This window comes from Acanthaster planci, linkage group LG21 (assembly GCF_054643075.1).
Source record: "Acanthaster planci isolate LZ-2023a linkage group LG21, COTS_SCS, whole genome shotgun sequence".
Classification (NCBI taxonomy): domain Eukaryota; kingdom Metazoa; phylum Echinodermata; class Asteroidea; order Valvatida; family Acanthasteridae; genus Acanthaster; species Acanthaster planci.
The window spans coordinates 912,653-932,297 of NC_141797.1; the positions used below are offsets into that span (position 1 = coordinate 912,653).

A 19,645-nucleotide genomic window follows, 5' to 3' on the forward strand; every position below is an offset into this window, starting at 1 on the left:
TTTTGTGTCTTTCAGGACAAGTGTTCATGCGCTATAGCAACGACTTGCATAAAGTCTACGCAGAGTATTGCCGTAACCATGACGATGCAACTGCATTACTTGAAAAGGTATGAAATAGATACTAAAAAAACTCACAATTTTTGGCAGGAGTAAATAAACGTGTCAACCTTCCCAGTTATATCGTGGAACTTTGAGAATTACTGCACTGCAGGAGAAGTTCTGGAGATTTTGTTTCTCCTCTTTCTCTAATTTCAGTACGAAGAGAATGATGAAGTTCAGGAGTACATCAACCAGGGTCTAGAACTTGTCAGGTAAGAGCTGGCCAGAAGACGTTTAAAAACCTTGAACCATTTTGTTGGTTCTGAAATTCTGTTTACTTTGCCGAGTTCCTTTGCCTTTTTAAGCCCTCTTGAATCAATTGAAATTAACCCTGGAGAAGACTGTTTTGAGAAGTCCTTCAATCTTTGGACCCTGTGTTCTTAGAATCTATTCGGAGGTTGCAGGATGTTTGATGGATCTGGGATTCTTTTGAATATAAGAATTCAATCACAAAGAAGGTTGTGTGGAAAGGCTGAAAGGTTTATAGTAAGATTGGATGAGTGAAGGTTGTTCACAGAATTGATGTTTGTGGTTTATATATGTGTACATGAAGTTCTTCTTGTCTCTTTGGCAGGCAGAGTACCAACTGCTGGGATTTGGCATCGTTTCTTATCAAACCAGTCCAGAGAATCCTCAAGTATCAACTCCTTCTTGCTGAACTTGACAAGGTACAGTTTATCTATTGGGGCTGAATTGGATTGGGTTGGGTTGGGCTTGGCTGGGTTTGGCTGGGCTGGGCTTGGCTGGGTTGGGTTGAGTTGGGCTGTGATGGGTTGAGTAAGGTTACCTGGGTTCAGTTGAATTGGGTTGGTTGGGTTTTGGTTTGTAAATTACATAAACAAAGGAGTTTCATTTCCCTAGCAAAGAGTAACCCTGTGTTTACCTAAGGCCACCATCGTGTGTTAGTTGATTTCTTTTAATATTTATCTTTGCTGCAGTATTCTGATGATAGTTTTCCTGACAAGCCCAACTTACAGGAAGCTATACAAACAATGACAGAAGTGGCCACAGCCATTAATGAATTCAAGAGGAGAAAGGACTTAGGTAAGTCTAGAGTTTTATTCAACAGAACATAGAGATTTGTGGTTATTGGCAACTTCAGGGAAATTTGCAACTCGGTAAGTTGCAGTGAGTGAAAAGTTGTGTTCCCAGAATTTATCTTATTCAAGGCAATCTGACAAATGGGATGGTGCCAGACTATTCTGGGTTCCCTGCCTCGCTTTCATTCTTTGTGAATGTTGCTTACAACTTTTAAATATAATTTATCACAAATTTTTAAATTCTTCATCAGCACAAGTGACATTAAATATGTACTGAACTTTTACTTCGGAGCTTTCATTTTTATTTTTAGGTGCCAAAATAAAATGGCTAACCTCGCTCTCAATTCAATATGGCTGACTTTAACCCCAATGCACATCCATTGTTCTGTTAACTGTACGTCTGCTGCAGAATTCTTAGCCATTTGGGAAACAAACCGCAAAACTGCAGAGCCGAGGAAAAGGTTGAAAGGAGCCGTCGAATAAGAGGAAATGACAAGAGTGTTAGTTTCTAGGTGGTAAAGCTTGTCTTGGCTTTTGTTTTTCTCAGTGATGAAGTACCGACGGCCAGGGCAAGAGGCAATCACTGACAAGCTGGGCAGAATAAGTCTGCACTCGATACGGAAGAAATCGCAACGCATCAATCAACGATTTACTCAGATGACGGGTCTTACAACACAGGTAGAGAAAACACTTCAAGAATATCAGCCTAAACTCATCGGAGCTACATGGACTGTTACATTGAAAATCTTTCAAGTGATCTTTCTGATTAATCAATCTGTCTCGAGCAGCACCATGCCCTCATTGGTTGAAAAGAGCCGCGTTGGTCAGGAGTGTTCATTTTGTTGATAAGGATGCAACCGTGATGTGTACATTTCATAATCGTTCCTGAACCAACAGAGTGCTGTTTGGTACCAAAGGAGCCTTCATTGCTAAAGAAAACAGCGCCCTCTCTTGGTCCCACTTGAGGCCTATAGGAACCCTTAACGTTTTCCTACCACAAAATGTCCATTTACACCGGGATACCAAATGGATTGGTCTCACAAAATGAGTATTAAAGTTCTTTTTCAGTGATGCAGGTTAAATTTGCATTAGAAGCAGCAAACTAAGCTTGTATTGATGCACTTTTAACCAGTATGGCTGAAGAAAAGACGTTAATACTCATTTTGTATGATCTAGTCAGGTGTGTCATCAACAAAAAACAAAAGAGAAAAGCAATTCTGGGTGAAGGATGCTAGAAACTTTGGCTATCCATATATTATTTTGAATGAACTAATATGGGTATTTGGATGAAATTGTCTTCGCCTCTAGGAATTGGTCCTCCATAGATGGACATCTCTTGAACAAAGTAAAAGTGACGATTCAAATCCTGTTTGTTCGTTTTTATGGAGGGAGAGAGTTTTTAAGGGTCAGACTTTTTAAGAAGCTGACAAAAATGCTTCAGGCGTGATCAAGATTGGGACAAAAGTCACCCTTTATTTAACTTCGGTTCCTCGATTTTCCAACCCTTTTGGTTCCAGACCGTTGATGGGGAATTTGACCAGATGGAGAGAAGGTTCCGCAACCTGGAGAAGACCATCAGGATTTATGTCAAAGACATCAACGCCTACCTAGAACAACTCAAGGTCAGGGATTCTTTTGTACTCACAACCCTTAACCGTATGTTGCCGAGGAGCCCGGTTTCGGGTATGTGTTCTTTTTCGTAAAGTCGGGGAGCCCGAAATCGGACAAAAGAGATGAGCCTTGTAACAAAGACGGTACTTGGAACAAAGACCGAGATGATGGGAATTGCCAACATTTTCTCAGTTGTCATGAGCGGATGAAATCCGTGATTGTTTTGAAAGATTATACCACTGTTTTTGGCATTCAGCGTGAGCAGATTACCACCAGAGACAGAAGTGCTCCATCACTCCAGTGGTGAACGAAACAATACTGCTGCACGCTCATCTGGCCCCAATTAAAAAGACGCCAATAGCTCACTGTGGCAGTTTCAGGAACAAAAGGAAATTACCTAACACCACACAATCTGGGCTCTTTCGACAAGGCAGCAGGCCTGGCTGAAATACTCGGGTGCCAATAGATGTTGTCTTTCAGATTAAAGTAGCCACCAGACAGTCATTCGTGTGGGTGAAAACGTCCTGTAAACGAATCTATGATTTTCTGAAAAATTTTGAAAATGGAAAATTTTCAAAATCACCTGGTTTTTTGTCATGCAACTTCAAATTACACCCAGCAGCAAATGGTTAATACAGAACACAGGGGGCTGTTTTTTTTTTTTACATCTATGATCTATGGATTCTATGCCAGAATTTTCGTTTTTTTTTCCCAGGATGCCACATCCTCCGAGGCAGCCGTTGGCAGTGACATTTCAGACTACTACGCCAGCCAATCCAACCTGCATGAAGTCAACAAATACGAAGCGGTGCAGCGACACCTAGCCAACAAACTCTACAAAGATTATGTAAGTTGACAACCAGTGACTGATCTAATGAGCCCCATGCTGGACCAAGAGAGATGGTGCAATTTTCCCAGCAACAGAGGCTTCTTTGGTTAAAACTGCACTTAGCTGGTCCACAACCGACAATGAACTTCATGCATTGTGCTTGCACGACTACCAACTAAATGAACGCTCCCCGCCAACATGGCTCCTTTCAATCAACGATGGGGTGCTTCTGCTCAAGGCAGAGAGGAGAAACAGTCTTGTGACCTAATGGGTAGAATTGGTGACTCCTGGTTATGGAGTCAGTTTTTGACAATGTGAGTCGAGTCAAACCAAACTACCGGTAAACCAGGACGCAATCTTGTAGAGTAGCTATTGGACGATGTAGTTCAACAAAACTTTATGTGCTTACCTTATGTCCTCCAAAGGGTGGGTTCGATTAGCTTACACGTGTAAGTCAAACTTACACGAGAGCTTTCGTTTAGCCATCACATGATCTTCTTGCCTGCCCTGGTGTCAGCCACCACTACCCTGGCCGGCAGGCAGGTCTCTGAAGGATGCCAAAGTGTAATGACGTGATGGACTGTTCGAGCATGGACATGATGGAATGTGGCAGGGACTTGACCCTTTCCCAGAATGCCTTGGCAAACACACTGCAGTGTTCGATTAGCCTCATTTTGAGGCTTCCCTTGAGTGTAACACTGGTGTGTTCAGGGAAGCTAATCGAACGCACCCAAAATGACACAGAGGGTCTTGTGTAGGGTCGGCAAGCTTTTGACTTGTGGTTTTCAAAATAAACAATGAGCTTTATAAATATTTAAGAAGAACTTGATTCTCTCCGTTTCCATCTTGAGCAGACGTTATTTGTTCAACAACGGGTCATATCTCCACTCAACGGTCTGCTGATCATGTTCCAAGGTCCGCACAAGCTGATCCAGAAGAGATATGACAAGCTCCTCGATTACGACAGCTTCAGCAACAAGCTAGAAAAGAACAAGGATAAAGATCGTGTCAAACAGGTTAGTTTAAAAATCTGTGGATCTCATTTTCTTTCTCTCCAACCCGTTAACGTTCTAAGACAACAGTTGAATCACGCAGCTTAGTTCTTTCCTTCATGAACCTTTTACACTCTTTCTCTTCCCAAAAAAGTTTTCTGACAAAACTCTGAGAAAATAACAGCAAATGTGCAAACAAGAATGGCATTTTAGTGTTAATTTTGCCCAGAAAATGACAGATTTGACCGAAACCTAACAAAGTGAGTTCGAGTCACCAGAGCAGCATTTGAGTCTTAGGGCTTTAAAAGAATCTTGCGTAATGGAAATCAGCAGGAACCCTCATCATTTTCCAGCCACATAATGTACATTTTCCTCAGGATGCCAGGCGGGAATGAAACATCCAGACAAACGGCTGTTTGCTCTTTCCAATATAAGCTAAAACCAAATGATCAAAAAAGTATTGACTGTAAGATGCATTCTGTGGATCTGGTTACAAATTAGGGGTGTTACGTTATGCCCCTCCCCTAATAACTGTCCTCCCCCCTCTGTCTATGCCCCAGCTCGTTCCTTTGTGTGTCCTATGAACACTTTCTAAGAAATTTCAAACCAGCCAGCTTGATTTTTAAACACCGTCAGCACAAAAGCAAGGAGAAGGACCTGGAGGACAGTGACGACGACGCCACGTCAGTCGGCAGCCACAAACGGCTGAAGGAGAAACCGCGGAAGGAGGTTGGAATTCGTCACCCCTCCCACCACCTAACGAAGCCCTCCCCGCCCTGCCATTACGTTGTGGTGTTGTGCCGATAGATTGTACGTGTAGTCGGGCATTGTCCGATTGCATTCGTGTTACCGGTGTTGATGTGCGATTTTGAATTTTCGGTTTGCACTTTGCCATTTGTTAGTGATACTATACTGTGCAAGTTGAAGTCCAGGTCTGTACAGTCAAATTTTTGAAACTCGTCAGATCTTGAGACTGAAATTTAATGTACATGTTTAACGTGCCAGTTTTTTTTTATGCTTGTTTTATGAGTTTGATGTTAATGTAGATAAAAGTGGCTGATGATTTTGCTTGTATTGTTGCATGGTGTATTGTGACTATTGCATGAATAATTGCCGATTGAGAAGTGTTGAAGTCAAGCCCACAAGTCGCTAGAAGTCGGTCACAAGTCTTAAGCCAAGACACAAGCTATTCAAATCAGCAGTAAGAAAAGCATTCCTCTGCTATTGTTCAATGCTTGCCTCTGAGGCTAATAATAGTGGATATTTATATCCAGTGCACATATCCATCACAACTGATGCTCAAGGGGCATTATCATTATCCCAAAGCATTGGGCTCACGACAACCGAACATTCCTGAAACCATCTCAGCTCCCTGGGGAGTTTACTAGCTGATGCAGTCCTATCAGGGGCACACGGCTATTACATAACCATATCGCCCTCACAGGTACCCGTTTGCTCCTAGATGGAGAGAGGCACACGGTGGTAAATTGACTAGCCCAAGATTGTGAGCTTTCATAGCAACAACTGCTGGTGGCAGCATGTTGCGACATGCTGCCACCAGCAGTTGTTGCTATGAAAGCTCATGCAGTTTTTATGTTTTTCCTGTTAGCTTACCAAGTGTTACCCCCCATTTTGCCCCAAGCTATACATGGCTATCCACATTACTAGACTGGGCTTGTTTTAACCCCAACAGTCACGCATATCGTTTGGCTTACAGTACTCAGTTCTGCAAAATACTACGTAGTAGTCAAAGCGTGAAGAGCCTAGCGCTACAAAGCACTACTTCTGGCTAGAGCACCCTCCATTGTTACTCATACAGAGAACAATAAAGCCATGCAGTCATAGTGCCACAGCACTGTATGGTACATTGTCTTATCTATTGTATTTTATGGCTTCAGAGAACAATAAGGTCATGTCCTCTTACAAGCGACAGCGTTGTGTGCTAGATTTTACTACCAAGTAGTACTTTGAAGCATTCAGGGCTGTAGAGTTAAGGACTCTACTGCTATTAAAACTCTGCCAAGGTTTTTCAGAACAGAAAATTTTAGTGGAAAATGTTTTTAGTGGTTGGATGCATTCTAATGAAATGTTTTCAAGTCGTACTTGTGTCTTGTTTTTCCCTTTCAAGCATGTGTTTTAAAGACTGCACTGCTGCATGTTTTTGAAATTGAATTGATTTGATTAGATCGGAATGATATGATTAGATTGGATTGATTTGATTAGAAAGGAATCGCTTGACTCTGGACTTTCAGTCGGTTGGTCAGACCCAGTCTGGCAAACCAAAGTTTGAGCCACGTTCACTTCAACTGGACTCAACAAGACCACAGTCAGACCATCTTTCAGTGACACTTCAACCAACAGACCTCTGTCATATTGCCAAGTTTTTGTGTGGTTGGTCAAAGTCTGCTTTACATGCACTACTCTTGGTTGGTGTTAAGTTTTGTCCCGAAATGTACATTTGCCACATTGTTTGCAAAGACGGTTGTATTGTCAGCGAGTGGGTAGCAATGGTATTTATTATTTTGTATCTCTATAGCTGCGCATGGATTGTTCTTTTGCTTTATACTTACGGCCGGCCACCAGTCAACTAAAGATAAATTATGTTTGTGTCATAAAAGGATTGAGAGAATGGTTAATATTGGTGTTTGGAGTTTGCACAAAAATGCAGCACCGTCTATCTGTGGGTGCGATGCCACTTCAGGAAGTCTGCAGAATCACTCTGGACAAAACTCCCGTTTTAAACTTGGCGTGTTTGGCCTGTTCCCACCGTCACAGTCCTGTAAATGACTGGTCAATTTATAAGTCCACTCTCAAGCAACTGGGGAGGGTGGAGGATTGACAGTGATAAAGGAACACTTTCATCACAGTTTGTTGTTTTAAGAAGCATTTAATTTGACTGTGGGATGGTTGATTTGCGATGGACTCAAATACAACACTGCCCCTCATTACCCAAAGCTTTCCCTACTGCATTCCAGACTGATTGAGGTAAACTCCTTTCAACCTCACCCAAAGATTGTAACCTAAATCTGATTCTCTTAAGTCGATTCGGTATTGATTGGAACTGATGTGATTTCACTCACCCAGCTCAAGGATGAGAAAGAAGTCGCCCGGAAGAACTACGAAGCCCTGAACATTCAGCTGAAGGACGAGCTGCCCAAACTCTGCGACATGGGCTTGTCTCTCTTCAAGAGCTGCGTGGTGTCGTTTGTTGAAGCCGAGAGAGATCATATTAACTCCACTCTCAAGAAACTTTATCCACTGCTGGAGGTGAGGCTACTGAAGCATGTGAAGTCAAATGAGACACCCGGTTTCCATAATACATTGTGTAATTGTTGTGTGAACTCATTGATTCTTAAAGGAGCTGGGTATTTTGGACCTTGTAACTGCTTGGGGTTGGCAGACCCCCCCCCGGATCTTGACCGTCCCTGGACCAATCTTTTTGAAACTTGATATAAATATAGAGATCTTCATTCAGAGTGTATCTGTGAAATTTCAATGCATTCAAACAAAGGCTTTTATTGTGGTGGTCATGTATGGTTCATGGTCTCATGAATGCGTGACTGCTCGTGAATTTAGCATGGCTTTGGGAAATATCAACATTTTCAGTTAAACAAGCCTGCCTTTGAAAAGTGGACATTTCATGCAAATTGCCCAATATCTATAAAAATTGTGGCTAAAATGACTGCAAAACATCAGTGTTGGAACTCCTGAGGGCTTGAATCAATAAAAAAAAAAGCTTTGTGTCAGAAAAAGAAGCAGACGGCCCGGCACCTGTTGGGTAAACGGAATGAACAACTTGACGGTTAGCAACAAAATCATTCAGCACATGCATTAACTTTGTTTTGATAACAGGGTATCGATGCCTGTCACATTTTAATCAAAGGATTTTGTTTCTCTGTATTAGCTGTCCATCGTTAAAAACAACTCAACCGTAGACATCATGAAGACTTTTGAAACGTCGCACCTAGTGGCCATTGAAGGCATGCACAAGTTTTCATTCGTCCCTAAGAGTCTTGATATGAAGAAGAGTGACCGGCGAACGGCGTACGGGACCAACTCAGAGCCAACACCGCCACCTAGCGCACCAGTGAGTCATGGCTCATTTCGTTCATTTCATTTGTAGGGCCCAAGAAGAAGTAGTAAATCAGCTTCCTGTTTCTCTCTCTTTATAAACCTTTTTGATAATGCGGTGCAAAATTCGGAAAATGTAAACGAGATTTTATTCATGGGTCAGCCATTTTGGGTTGAAAGTCAGGTAAAGCTTTTCATTTTGGGAACCTGAGATTTAAAGTTTCTATGGGCATAAGTTTTTGTTTAGAATATTTAACATTTTTTTTATTATATCAAAATGTTAAGGCCACGGTTAAAAAAACCTGTAAGTGAAGTTTGGGACCCCACAATAGTCTGACACCACTCCATTTAACAACGATCACGTTCTATCTCCAACATTGTTACCACTTTTATTTTGCCATGAGGAGGAAATAAATGTAATGTAATTGAATTAAACTGGGGATTGTAGCTGAAGTGAAAATGGAAAAACTACCTGGGTTTTGTTTTTGGTGTTTGAAATTAGATTCAGAATTGTAACAAAAAGCAGTGCATTTTTAGGCATACAGTGGAACACCACTATAACGAACACGACGGGGTCCACACTTAATGTTCGGTACAGCAATTGTCGGTATAGCGAAATTAACTGCAGAACGTTTCGTTGCCATGTTAAATAGCGCCCTCTCTTGTCTAACTGAAGTGCGCCCTCTTGTGATACTATGATTCACTGTTTTTGTGATGTTTTGCCTTTGCATTCACGTTTGAGGTTTCTAGAAATGTATCTGTTAATCATTTTTGTATTTTATTAAATCTTGAGTTACAAAATTGATATTTAGTTTATCCTAAAAGTCATGAAGCTATGCATGCTGTGGCAAATCTCGGTTGATTTGCAACTGCAAAATGTTCTTTAGGTTTTGTGCACAAAATATTGGGAGCCAAGAACGATGTTTGGTACAGCCAAATGTTCGGTACAGTTGAATGTTCGGTGTAGCGGTGTTCGGTATAGCAGCGTTCCACTGTAGTTAGTATGACGAATTTGCTCTTGGGAAAAAAAACAAACAGAGTAAGAAAACTTCAGAGTTTTAGCATGGACCAGGTTTGTCAGGGAAAGAACATGAGAGATAATGGACGATGAATCACACATGAGGTCTCTCGTTTCTTGATATCACAGAGGCCAGATCCCAGCTCACAGTCTGAGAAGCAAAAAGCCAGCGTCAACTCCCGGTACCCTGCCAACCGAGTCTACCTGGTGTCCACGGACTTCAGTGCCCAGCAGCCAATGGACATGTCGGTCAAGAAGGGCGAAATCGTGGGCATCATCAAAGAGCAGGACCCGACAGGAAGCGGACAGAAGTGGTACGTCGACAACGGAGGTAAGTCTAATTGTGTCTGGGTTTCCGTTATGTTCAAATTTTGTAATCAAGTACTTTTTGAGTACCAACTTCACTGCTAACTATTAGACTGGTTAAGACAGAACAAAGCTGAAAAGTTTTAAACCATCACCGTTTGGGAAAAAACAATATAAAGAACTCAAAATTCAAAGAATACAACACTAAGTACTTTGAAATACTTTTGTTCTGAAAAAAAAAAGAGAGCAAGAGTGCTTCAAAGCACTTGACCAAGTACTTTTTTGAGTATTTCCCTGGTTGAAATGTAATTTTTACTGAATTGGGAGAGTCTGAAATCTGGTGTTTAGTCTGTAATTTAACCTTTGTTCATTTCCTGTCCAGTGCCCATGTTGTTCAGCTTTGTTGCCTTGTGACCATGTCAGTATTTGGCAGAGAGGTTGGTAATAAAAAAAGACTCGACTTTCAGCAATAGTTTGTTGGATTTTACAAGCAATTTGAGAAATTGAATTAATGCCTTTCAGTTTTTGTTCTTGTCGGTGAACTTGTTGATGGCAAGACTGTTTCATGACAAATTCTGACTTTTTGAATGAACAAGATACCAGAGGCATTGTCCGTTCATACCCAGTAGAACTTTACAAATGATTCCCCTCGAGTCATTGGTTCCAGATTTTCAACCTCCGTAGGCCATTTCAAGCTTTTTTGTGTGGACAAAAGCAACTGAAGTTACTTAAATTCGTTGTCACAGAAAATTCCTTGTAGGAAATCCTAAATTTGAAGCACTCACTTGTGACGTCGTCACTATTACCCCTGCTCATTGGGCCAAGAAAAAAGTACTCAGATCATCTCTACATCCAGGGAAGCATAGAGAACCATATCACTGTCTTGAATGGCGTGAATGGCGATGTGATGACCATTGCTACCCTGACTGTTACCGATTTCCAGCTTCAGGAAAAGCAGTGCATGATGTTATGCAAAGCACCCTTCTCAGGAACACCAACAAGAAACCCAAATTGAACTGGAACTCAACTGTAAAACCATAAGAACATTTCAAATTTGACTAAGTATTTATTTCTTTCCCCTGTCTCAGCATCGCAAGGGTTCATTCCGTCCTCTATCCTTCAAGCTGTGGGCGGAGAGACAACGAGCCCGGAAGGTTACGGCAGCGACGACGACTGGAATGCATTCACTCGAATGCAGCAACAAGCGCAGGTTAGCATTGTCAATCCGTGCTTGTTATCACAGCCTATGTCCAAGAAAAATAAAGCGCTGTGCTTTGGTAGATATTAAAATAAGGGGATCATTGGGGTTAGGTTGGCATGTTCAACACCAAATAGGGGCATAGAGATAATGATAGACTGAGTCAATGTCACGCCCCTAGCTGGTCGTAAACTTACTTATTTGAATCGAGCCGCCACTCTTTTATTCCCATTCAAAAATACCTGCTCCGGTGAAAAAAATATGAAGAAGGCAAAATTTGTATATTTCAAACTGAATTTTGTTCAGTATCACCTATTGTTTTGTGAAATACCCCACAAACTATGGTATGTGCCTCACGTAGGCAACCCATCTCCTTATTTTGAAATTCCAACTCTATGAAATGCAGACTCATTGGTTATATCCGCCTCGAGCAGAAGCACCCCCTCATTGGTTGAAAAGACCCATGTTGGTCGGTAGTGCTAAATTTGTTGGTGGCGATGGATTTGCTTAGTTGTTTCTGAACCTGAGAAGTTCAGTTCCAGCCAAAGGAGCCTCCGTTACTAAGAAAATGGCGCCCTCCCTTGGTCCAGCGCATGGCTATTGCACATACCTACATGATGCAGACAACTGTCATGTATGAGGGTTAGAGCATATACAGTAGGAGTCATGCAGCATGCTACATGAAACCAGGAAAGCATCAACAAGCAAGCTTGATAATTTTTAAATAGGTTTGCTGTATCACCATGCAAAATATCTCCTTTGTGAGTATGAGTGGTTCTGAAAAGAACCAGAGGGTACTCAACGTTCAAACAGCATGCTCTGTCCATCGTCAGGAGACTGCAAGGGTTTCAGTGATGAAGCAGTCTGGAGGCAGTGAGATGTAAAGAGGATGCTAACTCAGGATCCAACTCAAGGGCACTTAAGGTTCTTTTCAGAACAGGATCCAACTCAGGGGCACTTAAGGTTCTTTTCAGAACAGGATCCAACTCAAGGGCACTTAAGGCTCTTTTCAGAACAGGATCCAACTCAAGGGCACTTAAGGCTCTTTTCAGAACAGGATCCAAATCAAGGGAACTTAAGGGTTTTTAAGAACCAAACATACTCGACAAAGAGATATTCCGAATGGTGGTACTGCAAAGCTGTTACTTGCCACCTTCACCAGAAAAAACTTCAAATCTCATCTGATGATTTTTTTGTCGGCTTTTGCAGTATTATTATGCGGAGTGGGAGTTCACGGCGTCGGCAGAGAATGAGCTGACGCTGACCGAGAGGGATGTGGTCCAGCTGATCTCGGACCAGGACATCGAGGGCAACTCGGAGTGGTGGCTGGTGGACAAGAACGGGCAGCGCGGCTACGTGCCCTCGGCGTACCTCGCCAAGATTGATTGAATCCGGCCCAGTCGGTGATTATACCTGCCCATTCCAAGCTTCAAATAAAAATACAAGGGTTCCCGCAGTCATGAAAAATCCTGGAAAACAAGTCGTTCCGAAAAGTCACAGAAATTTGCAGAAAAGTACGTTGTCCTGAAAACCTGTTGTCAGAAAAGTCATCAAAAAGTCACAGAAATCAAGATCATCCAAGGGTTATTTTTGATAGGCCACTTTTGTTGTGAAAATGAAATAATGATAATTTGACAAGCTATTGTAGTCAGTCTGTAGTCTTGGCTTTGGCAGTCTTCCATTCACAATACCACACAAGTTTTCCCTGCAAAAGGGCATCAAATGTCATGACAATCGTCATATTTTGGCCTGGGAAAATTGCGGATATGTCATGGAATTTTGTTTTTAGATTTCTGTAGGAACCCTGCTTACAACCCCTGATGCCCTGTTATCAGGACATTTCCAGATCTCAGCTTTGTTGCTTTCACAGACCTTGTCTCTAAAATCAAAGCCACTTGAAGGCCTCTTCAATTTAAACAACTTGTAAATATCTCCATCTTTGAGTTGATAATGGGCCGTTGGAGCTGTGAACTTCAAAGTCAGGGTAGTGATAGACACAACCTGAGATGTAACCACGGTTAGGCAGAACCGTATCGTTAAAACTCCCCATTGGTGAAAGACGTTAAAAAAGATTGTAGAATATTCTGGGCATTAACAAAGGGATCTTTGAGCGACAACTGGCGCTTGACATTGTTTCTTTTTACTGTTATAGTAGACATGCATGGCCTTTTTCCTGCCTTTGAATCCACCTCTGACTTTCTAATTAGTTTCACTTGTTTCCTAGTTGGAAATAAATCAGAACACTTTGGACTTGGACCTGGCATTCAGCCTCACTAGAGCAGGTGATGAGATTGCATAGAACTTGACACGGGAGACTAGACTCTCAAGACATTAAGCCTGAAGCCAGTGATGAAGACATATGGGAAAGGTGGGTGACCTGCGTAGAGTGGTATCGTGCTTGGACTGGTGTCATGTTACCTGTGCATGACCGGCAGAGGGTGCTCTCCAGTTTGTCCACAGTGGGCAAGTCCAAGTGACGACCTTTGATCAAACAGCTGATCCATTCTGGTACCCAGGGCATATTCTGTGCCTTGTTACCAAGGACAATTGACCTGTGGTTGACAGACTGTCCCTGATCTAACTTAGCCAGCTGTAAAGGTGGACTGGTCCCAGGTTACCCACAATACTTAGAGTGTGAAGGGAAGGTTAGATACCAGACTTTACTGTATAATGGTTGATCCTGACCAACTGTGGAAATGCCCTTGCACTAACGGCGAAGAGTAAAAACCGAAAAAATATGATTGTTGTAGTTGAGTTGCTACTTATGTACAGGGCTTATGAAAAAAGTTGATTTGTATTTTTTTTACTCCATCCTTATTGCCCAGTCTTGCCTGGAAAGACAGTTGCACAATTTTTAAAAAAAGGTGACTCCTGGCTCTGCAATTGTAGAACAGCTGAGACGGGTCTTTCATAGTCAGTGCTTCTTTTTAGACGGACATGTGTCTCAGAACTATGAATACATTAATTGACTGGACATTTACCCATTGAAATGGGGAGTAAAAGTGTTTCTGCTAATTAACATTTGCAGATTAGGACAAAGCTTTCTTTTTGAACGAGATTGCAAATCAGAAATACTGAACCATAATTTTAAATTACATATGTAAGAAAAACTATGTCTGAGCCCATAAATTTGTTTTGAAAGAACTTGATGTGAAAAACAGTTACAGTTGATTTAGTGAGACAGAATCATTAGTTATTATGAAACTTGCGAGGAAGGTTGGTCTCCTTCAAGACGGCGAGATGATATCGCATGGTCGCACAGTCTGCCTGAACAGTCTCTACCAATCAGTTTACAAGTGTCAATCACCCTTTAATCATCGTTCCAGTTCTGTTCCAGTTTTGTCGGAAGAGCACAGTACCTGCCACGCTGAACTGCTGTTCCCAGTATTGTGCAGCACCCACAGTCAGTTCACAAATAGAACCGTGGCTTTTTAAAAAATCGTTTTCAACGAATGTTTCCTCTTTTTCCAATCATGTTTGTAAACATTTGTTGATTGCAAAAGGAAAAGTTCTGCGTTTGGCTAAATTAGATTTTAACAGGTGTTTTTATTTAAACGTGTTTATATTAACCTTTTTGTGACAGTGCCGGGTTATGCTCTTTATTGTCTTTTGGTCAGTATTGTTAAAAAGTTTTGCATTAAGCTCATTTTTTTAAGACAAAAGCTGCATTTTCCATTCGTTTTACTGTTTTTATTGCAGGAGCAGGTTGTCAAGTCGTGAGAGTTGAGTAATTCAGTTTTTATGAATGATTTTGGATGAATGAATTCCAAAATTGTAATGGACAGGAATCCCTGGTTCAGAGGGGAACCATTTATTCATATTGTGCATCAGTTAGGTGTAGGGAGAATGAAAAGGAGGTATCCGTTTTACGGCTTATCAAATCTTTGCCCTCTTAAACTGTGTCTCATACAATAGGCCTATCTGAACGAGATTTAAAATCTATTAAAAAAATTAATATGGCTGCCTTAAGGCCAGTGTTGTAGTCGAGACCAGTCACAAGTAGCCGGGTGAACAGTGACCAGGGGCAAATTCGATCAATGTCCACCAGTTAACTAGTGATTGATTCATGACGTACCTAGCGCATGTGCAGTGTAGTTGAAGTGCGAACGACCCTAGTCAACCGTTGTCAGGTCGTTAAGCCGAAGGGATAAAAGGTGGCTGTAGGCAGAGTAAAAAGTCAAATTGAAAGTGGTCGTTATTAGTGAAATACTGTTTTCCGGCATTTTTCTTATAACTGGTCCCCTCTGCACTGCGCTATTAAAAATGGTTTATGGAAAACAACGACGCGACAACCCTCGGTAAGCTGGTCGCGAATAGTTGACTAGCCTAGTCCAACCATCGTCGACTAAAGTGCGATAGAGATAGTCGATTAGAGATAGCCGAACTCTGGTTATTTGTGGTCCTTGATCGAACCTTCCCCATAGAATGCTTATGTTCGAGTTCATTTGAATGGCTTGGAACTTGGATTCAGACTAGAGGTCTCGTCGTGATCTTAAGAGGTCATGACTGCTACACTGCTTAAAGCAAGATCAGATTTCGTGCAAAAATGGCCTAAAAGGTTATATCTTGTACTTGTCTACTCAGGTAATTCAGTTGTGGCATTGGTGGATGAATTTCACTCAAACCTACAGATCTTTCCACGGCTCACATTTTTAAATAGTTTACCCATGATACCCATGATAAAAAATGTTCCAATATGTGACCCACCGTTCCAAATCCGGGCCGAAGATGTTCACGTTATTGTCTGGAAAAATGATACCAGTCCACAAAGAAACAATATACATTCCACAGTGCTTATCTTCCATAACTGCGAAAGGGTTCAGTAGATATCTTTCACTTTCGATCACTTTGAAGAATGGAAATCAAGAGTGGTGAAGAAGAACTGTCAACCATCAAACTTACCTACTTCAGCCACTTGATCTCGTTTGAGAATGGTTGGTGAACATGTTTAAAGAAAAGTGACAATACTGTGAACTGTAGGCTCCACGATATTTAGCATTATTCATCAATTTTTCTGTTTAGACAGAAGAACGTGCAGTTCAAAAGCTACACGGTGGCCAAATTGAACTTGCATACCCGTGCCAGCACGTAGGCACTGTACAGCAAGCGCCAGAGGCCATGCTAGTTTATATAAATGAAACTTTTTGGGGCATGTTTAGTTTGGGGGAAAATTGTGAGTAAAGAAAAGTACTGATCGGTTTTCTCCCAAAGATGTAATCATTTCCCTGCTGTAATTATGACTAACATGTGAAGTTGCCCCTTTTGTGATATCCCGTTTGGGGGATAGACCTGATGGTAAAATACCCCATAGTGAAATGTGTGTGTCAACTTATAACCAAGCAATAATCGTATGTCCATACATGAATTGAGTAGATATAGAAAAATGAAAAAATCAAAATGATATTTTTTGGTCTACCTAAAGTTAGGCGTAGATACCGGTATTGTGTGAAATAGAATGAATGTTTATTCCCAGTTCCTACTAAACCCTAATCTTTAAAGTGCACCATATGATATGTACCTTTAATATTGAACTTAGTAATGTGTGTCGTAAAAGCCTCCGTAGTAATTCACTGTCCCAATTTATTTACTCTACAAGTTGATCACAAAAATAGTACTTAAATTATTGTTTCAACGGATTCTTTCATATACGTACAACGAGTGAAATACCATTGCCTCCCGTTGTAAGTAGCAGATGCTCGGCAGATATAGGAAAACAAGCTAGTATTCGTATGAATCTTCCATTTGCTCGAGGAATATCCGGTTCGTAAGTGTGACGTCACATCAGTTTGAATCACACCCATTGCACACAGAGCTACACGGAACCGTGGAACCAGAATTTAACCTGTTTTTTTTTTCGTACTCAACCAATGGAAGCTTCCAGTCAGTGACGCGTGCGCGCGTATGACAGCTCACTCACGAACTGGATAATGTGGCCGTACGTCACCGAAACGTCTTGTGTTTTTTCATGAGTGTGCGCTGTTAATTTTTGATAACCAATTTGGTACTTTCTTTCATGTGTTGGAACTCAGCGGTCGTTGTACTTATTTACTCAGTGTGTGCCATTCATGATGTTATTGTCGTATCAAGTTTTTATAATTCATTATTTATCCAAAGTTTTCTTTGAGGTATTGCCTGAACTTTTAGATGGTGTGCCCACTTCGTTTAGTGGTGCAGGTGGCTAGCCGCTCCTTAATAATACGTTTGATCATTGTACTTTGTGTAAGTACTATTTTTAAACATATGGAACGTGTGCATGTGAAGGTAGGATATCTTCTCTCAGTGTATCCTATTGCCTTTTTGTCGTTTTCTATACATTACTATATAATACTATCTATAGTCTCACCTATAGTTTTACCCATGTGACTTTCACTAAAATAGCAACAAGTGTAGCGTCTGTGCTGTAACTTACGGATCTAGACTTCGAGGAATAGACTGTTCCGAAGAGATCACGCGCTTGACGGGCGCGTGTATTTCGACAAGTCAGACCATCCTATTGGTCGAAGAGGCATGCCGACGCGCGCGTACCACCTGTCCACGAGCGTTGTGCCATCGCAGTAATGGCTTATATGGCTGGTTGCCAAATTACATTATAGGGACAAACTTATTCAGTCTGACCTGCATGTATAATTTTACTTATAAAAACCTTCAGGAGTACCTGTAGAAACATATGGACACGTTTGTCGGTCGAAGATAGAGAACATACAGAATGAATGTGACAAATGGATTCCTACTGCCTGTCATCGTACCCAAAACGTTTTCATCCACCTATAGATACCCCCCCCCAAAGTTTCAGACACCTGCTGTCGGGTGGGTGTCTGGTTCCAACGTAGCACCCTATGGGTCTGGCTGCAGACTAGAACAAGAAGCCCTAATAATGGCAAACCAGTCTGCCAGCTTAGTGTATCCGACTCCAGCAGAAGCATCCCTTCATCGGATGAAAAGAGCGATGTTGGTCGGGAGTGTTCATTTTGGTGGTGATGTGACCGTAACGTCGTAGTCGTTCGTGAACCAGCCAAGTTCAGTTCCGCCAAAGGAGCCTCTGTTGCTGAGAAAAAATGCGCCCTCTCTTGGTCCAGCTCGAGGCTCATACTGGACCCTTAATCTGATCAGCGCGTAGCACAGTATTCACTCTCTCATTCTTTGCAGAACACGGCAAGAGCGTCCAGAACTAATACACCGAATTACATTCCATGCATATTCGTGCTGGAGTTTTTTTAGGGCAGGCACTTGCTTGAAGTATCAATGTTGTTTTGGGTCATTTGTAGGTGCCGTATGGACGCCATTCGTTGCGCAAACAAGCCAATTCTACATACACCAAGGTACATTGGTATCATGCGTAGTTTCAGTTTAGAAGTGCAGGTTTTTAAAGCATTCCATCGTTGAAAAATGACTCAACGTACAATTGACTTCGAATACTGAGAACATCAAAGAACAGTCTTCGAGTAGTGCAGCATATTGAACATTCACATCCCTTGATCGGTGATATTGTAAATGACATGTTTTTGTATTATTTGCTGACGTATGTTTTAAGCTTTGCCCACGAAATGCAATAACTTAAATTGTGGCTACTGTATTAATATGCAAACCATTTATATAGTTTATATGTGTCCATAGTATGTACAAAATCTATGTGCTTGTATTAGGGAAGTATCTAATGTACACGATTGTTCCTTAACGCAATATAAACGCGTGACGTTTTGGTTGTAAAGGTTCAGCCCATTTATACCACAATAAGTGTGTCGTGAAAAAGTGAAGTGTAATTGTATATTTTGTTGTATAATATTGCGATGGGTGATATTTTGTGGTAACTATAGCTATAGTATTGAATTCCATGGCGTGGTGCATTTGTTTGAGATTACAATTCCAAGTTTGTACGATGATGATTATTCAACGCGATCTCTGTTCAGGTTTGCTGAAGTCCTTTTAATGCATGCAGAACACGGAGAACAAGACCCGAGTTTAACTCGAGTGTTCGGTAAAGTATTTACCACGTGTTTGTTACTTGCTCGGTATACATGGAGCACATGTCCATCACTTGTTTGTAAAATGTAAATCTAGGTATTACGTTGATAGGCCTATTGCACGGTCACTATTCTTGCTTCGCTTGTCAAGAACTCTCCATCTGGAGACTGGTCACCAGCCGTAACAAGAGGGAGTTGCAGATCTGGTGGTCTGGCTACCAAACCACACCATTTGCACGTTCCCAGTGCTACACGGTGTCGCGATAAACCAATGTTGATGTGCACCAGTCATTTTTTTTTTTTGTGCTCTACCGCTTCGGCCTTGTTAAGAGACAAATCAAAAGTCATTCAGTACTCTCCTTGACGTTAATTACTATTAAAAGTAAATGCTGGAACTCCAGTGTGAATTGTCTTAAAATGATCTGCCATCAATAAATAACTGTTAAATGTCAATACCACGTTCCGTGTGTCATGCTATTAAATGAGGTCGGTAGTATGGTGCGTTGTTCGTGTACTTCGA

At 41.5% G+C, this 19,645-nt stretch overlaps 1 protein-coding gene across 9 annotated transcripts in view; it reads left to right on the plus strand.

Moving 5' to 3' along the window:
* The window catches only part of LOC110982382 (dynamin-binding protein-like), a 69,330-nt gene extending 49,752 nt beyond the window's left edge, over nt 1-19,578 (plus strand). For 5 of the 9 annotated variants that reach the window (XM_022240749.2, XM_087130911.1, XM_087130910.1 and 2 more), the window contains 13 exons: nt 16-107; nt 256-311; nt 674-767; nt 1,038-1,143; nt 1,687-1,817; nt 2,657-2,761; nt 3,466-3,597; nt 4,434-4,595; nt 7,656-7,838; nt 8,476-8,658; nt 9,790-9,991; nt 11,055-11,176; nt 12,374-19,578. In XM_022240749.2, the coding sequence (XP_022096441.2) occupies nt 16-107; nt 256-311; nt 674-767; nt 1,038-1,143; nt 1,687-1,817; nt 2,657-2,761; nt 3,466-3,597; nt 4,434-4,595; nt 7,656-7,838; nt 8,476-8,658; nt 9,790-9,991; nt 11,055-11,176; nt 12,374-12,553 (1,748 nt within the window). In that variant the 3' untranslated portion in view covers nt 12,554-19,578. Of the gene's footprint in view, nt 1-15; nt 108-255; nt 312-673; nt 768-1,037; nt 1,144-1,686; nt 1,818-2,656; nt 2,762-3,465; nt 3,598-4,433; nt 4,596-5,207; nt 5,382-7,272; nt 7,276-7,655; nt 7,839-8,475; nt 8,659-9,789; nt 9,992-11,054; nt 11,177-12,373 lie in introns of those variants that run through there. The other 4 variants (XM_087130912.1, XM_087130914.1, XM_087130913.1 and 1 more) reach the window with 2 other exon arrangements.
* Nucleotides 19,579-19,645: the final 67 nt, after the last annotated feature.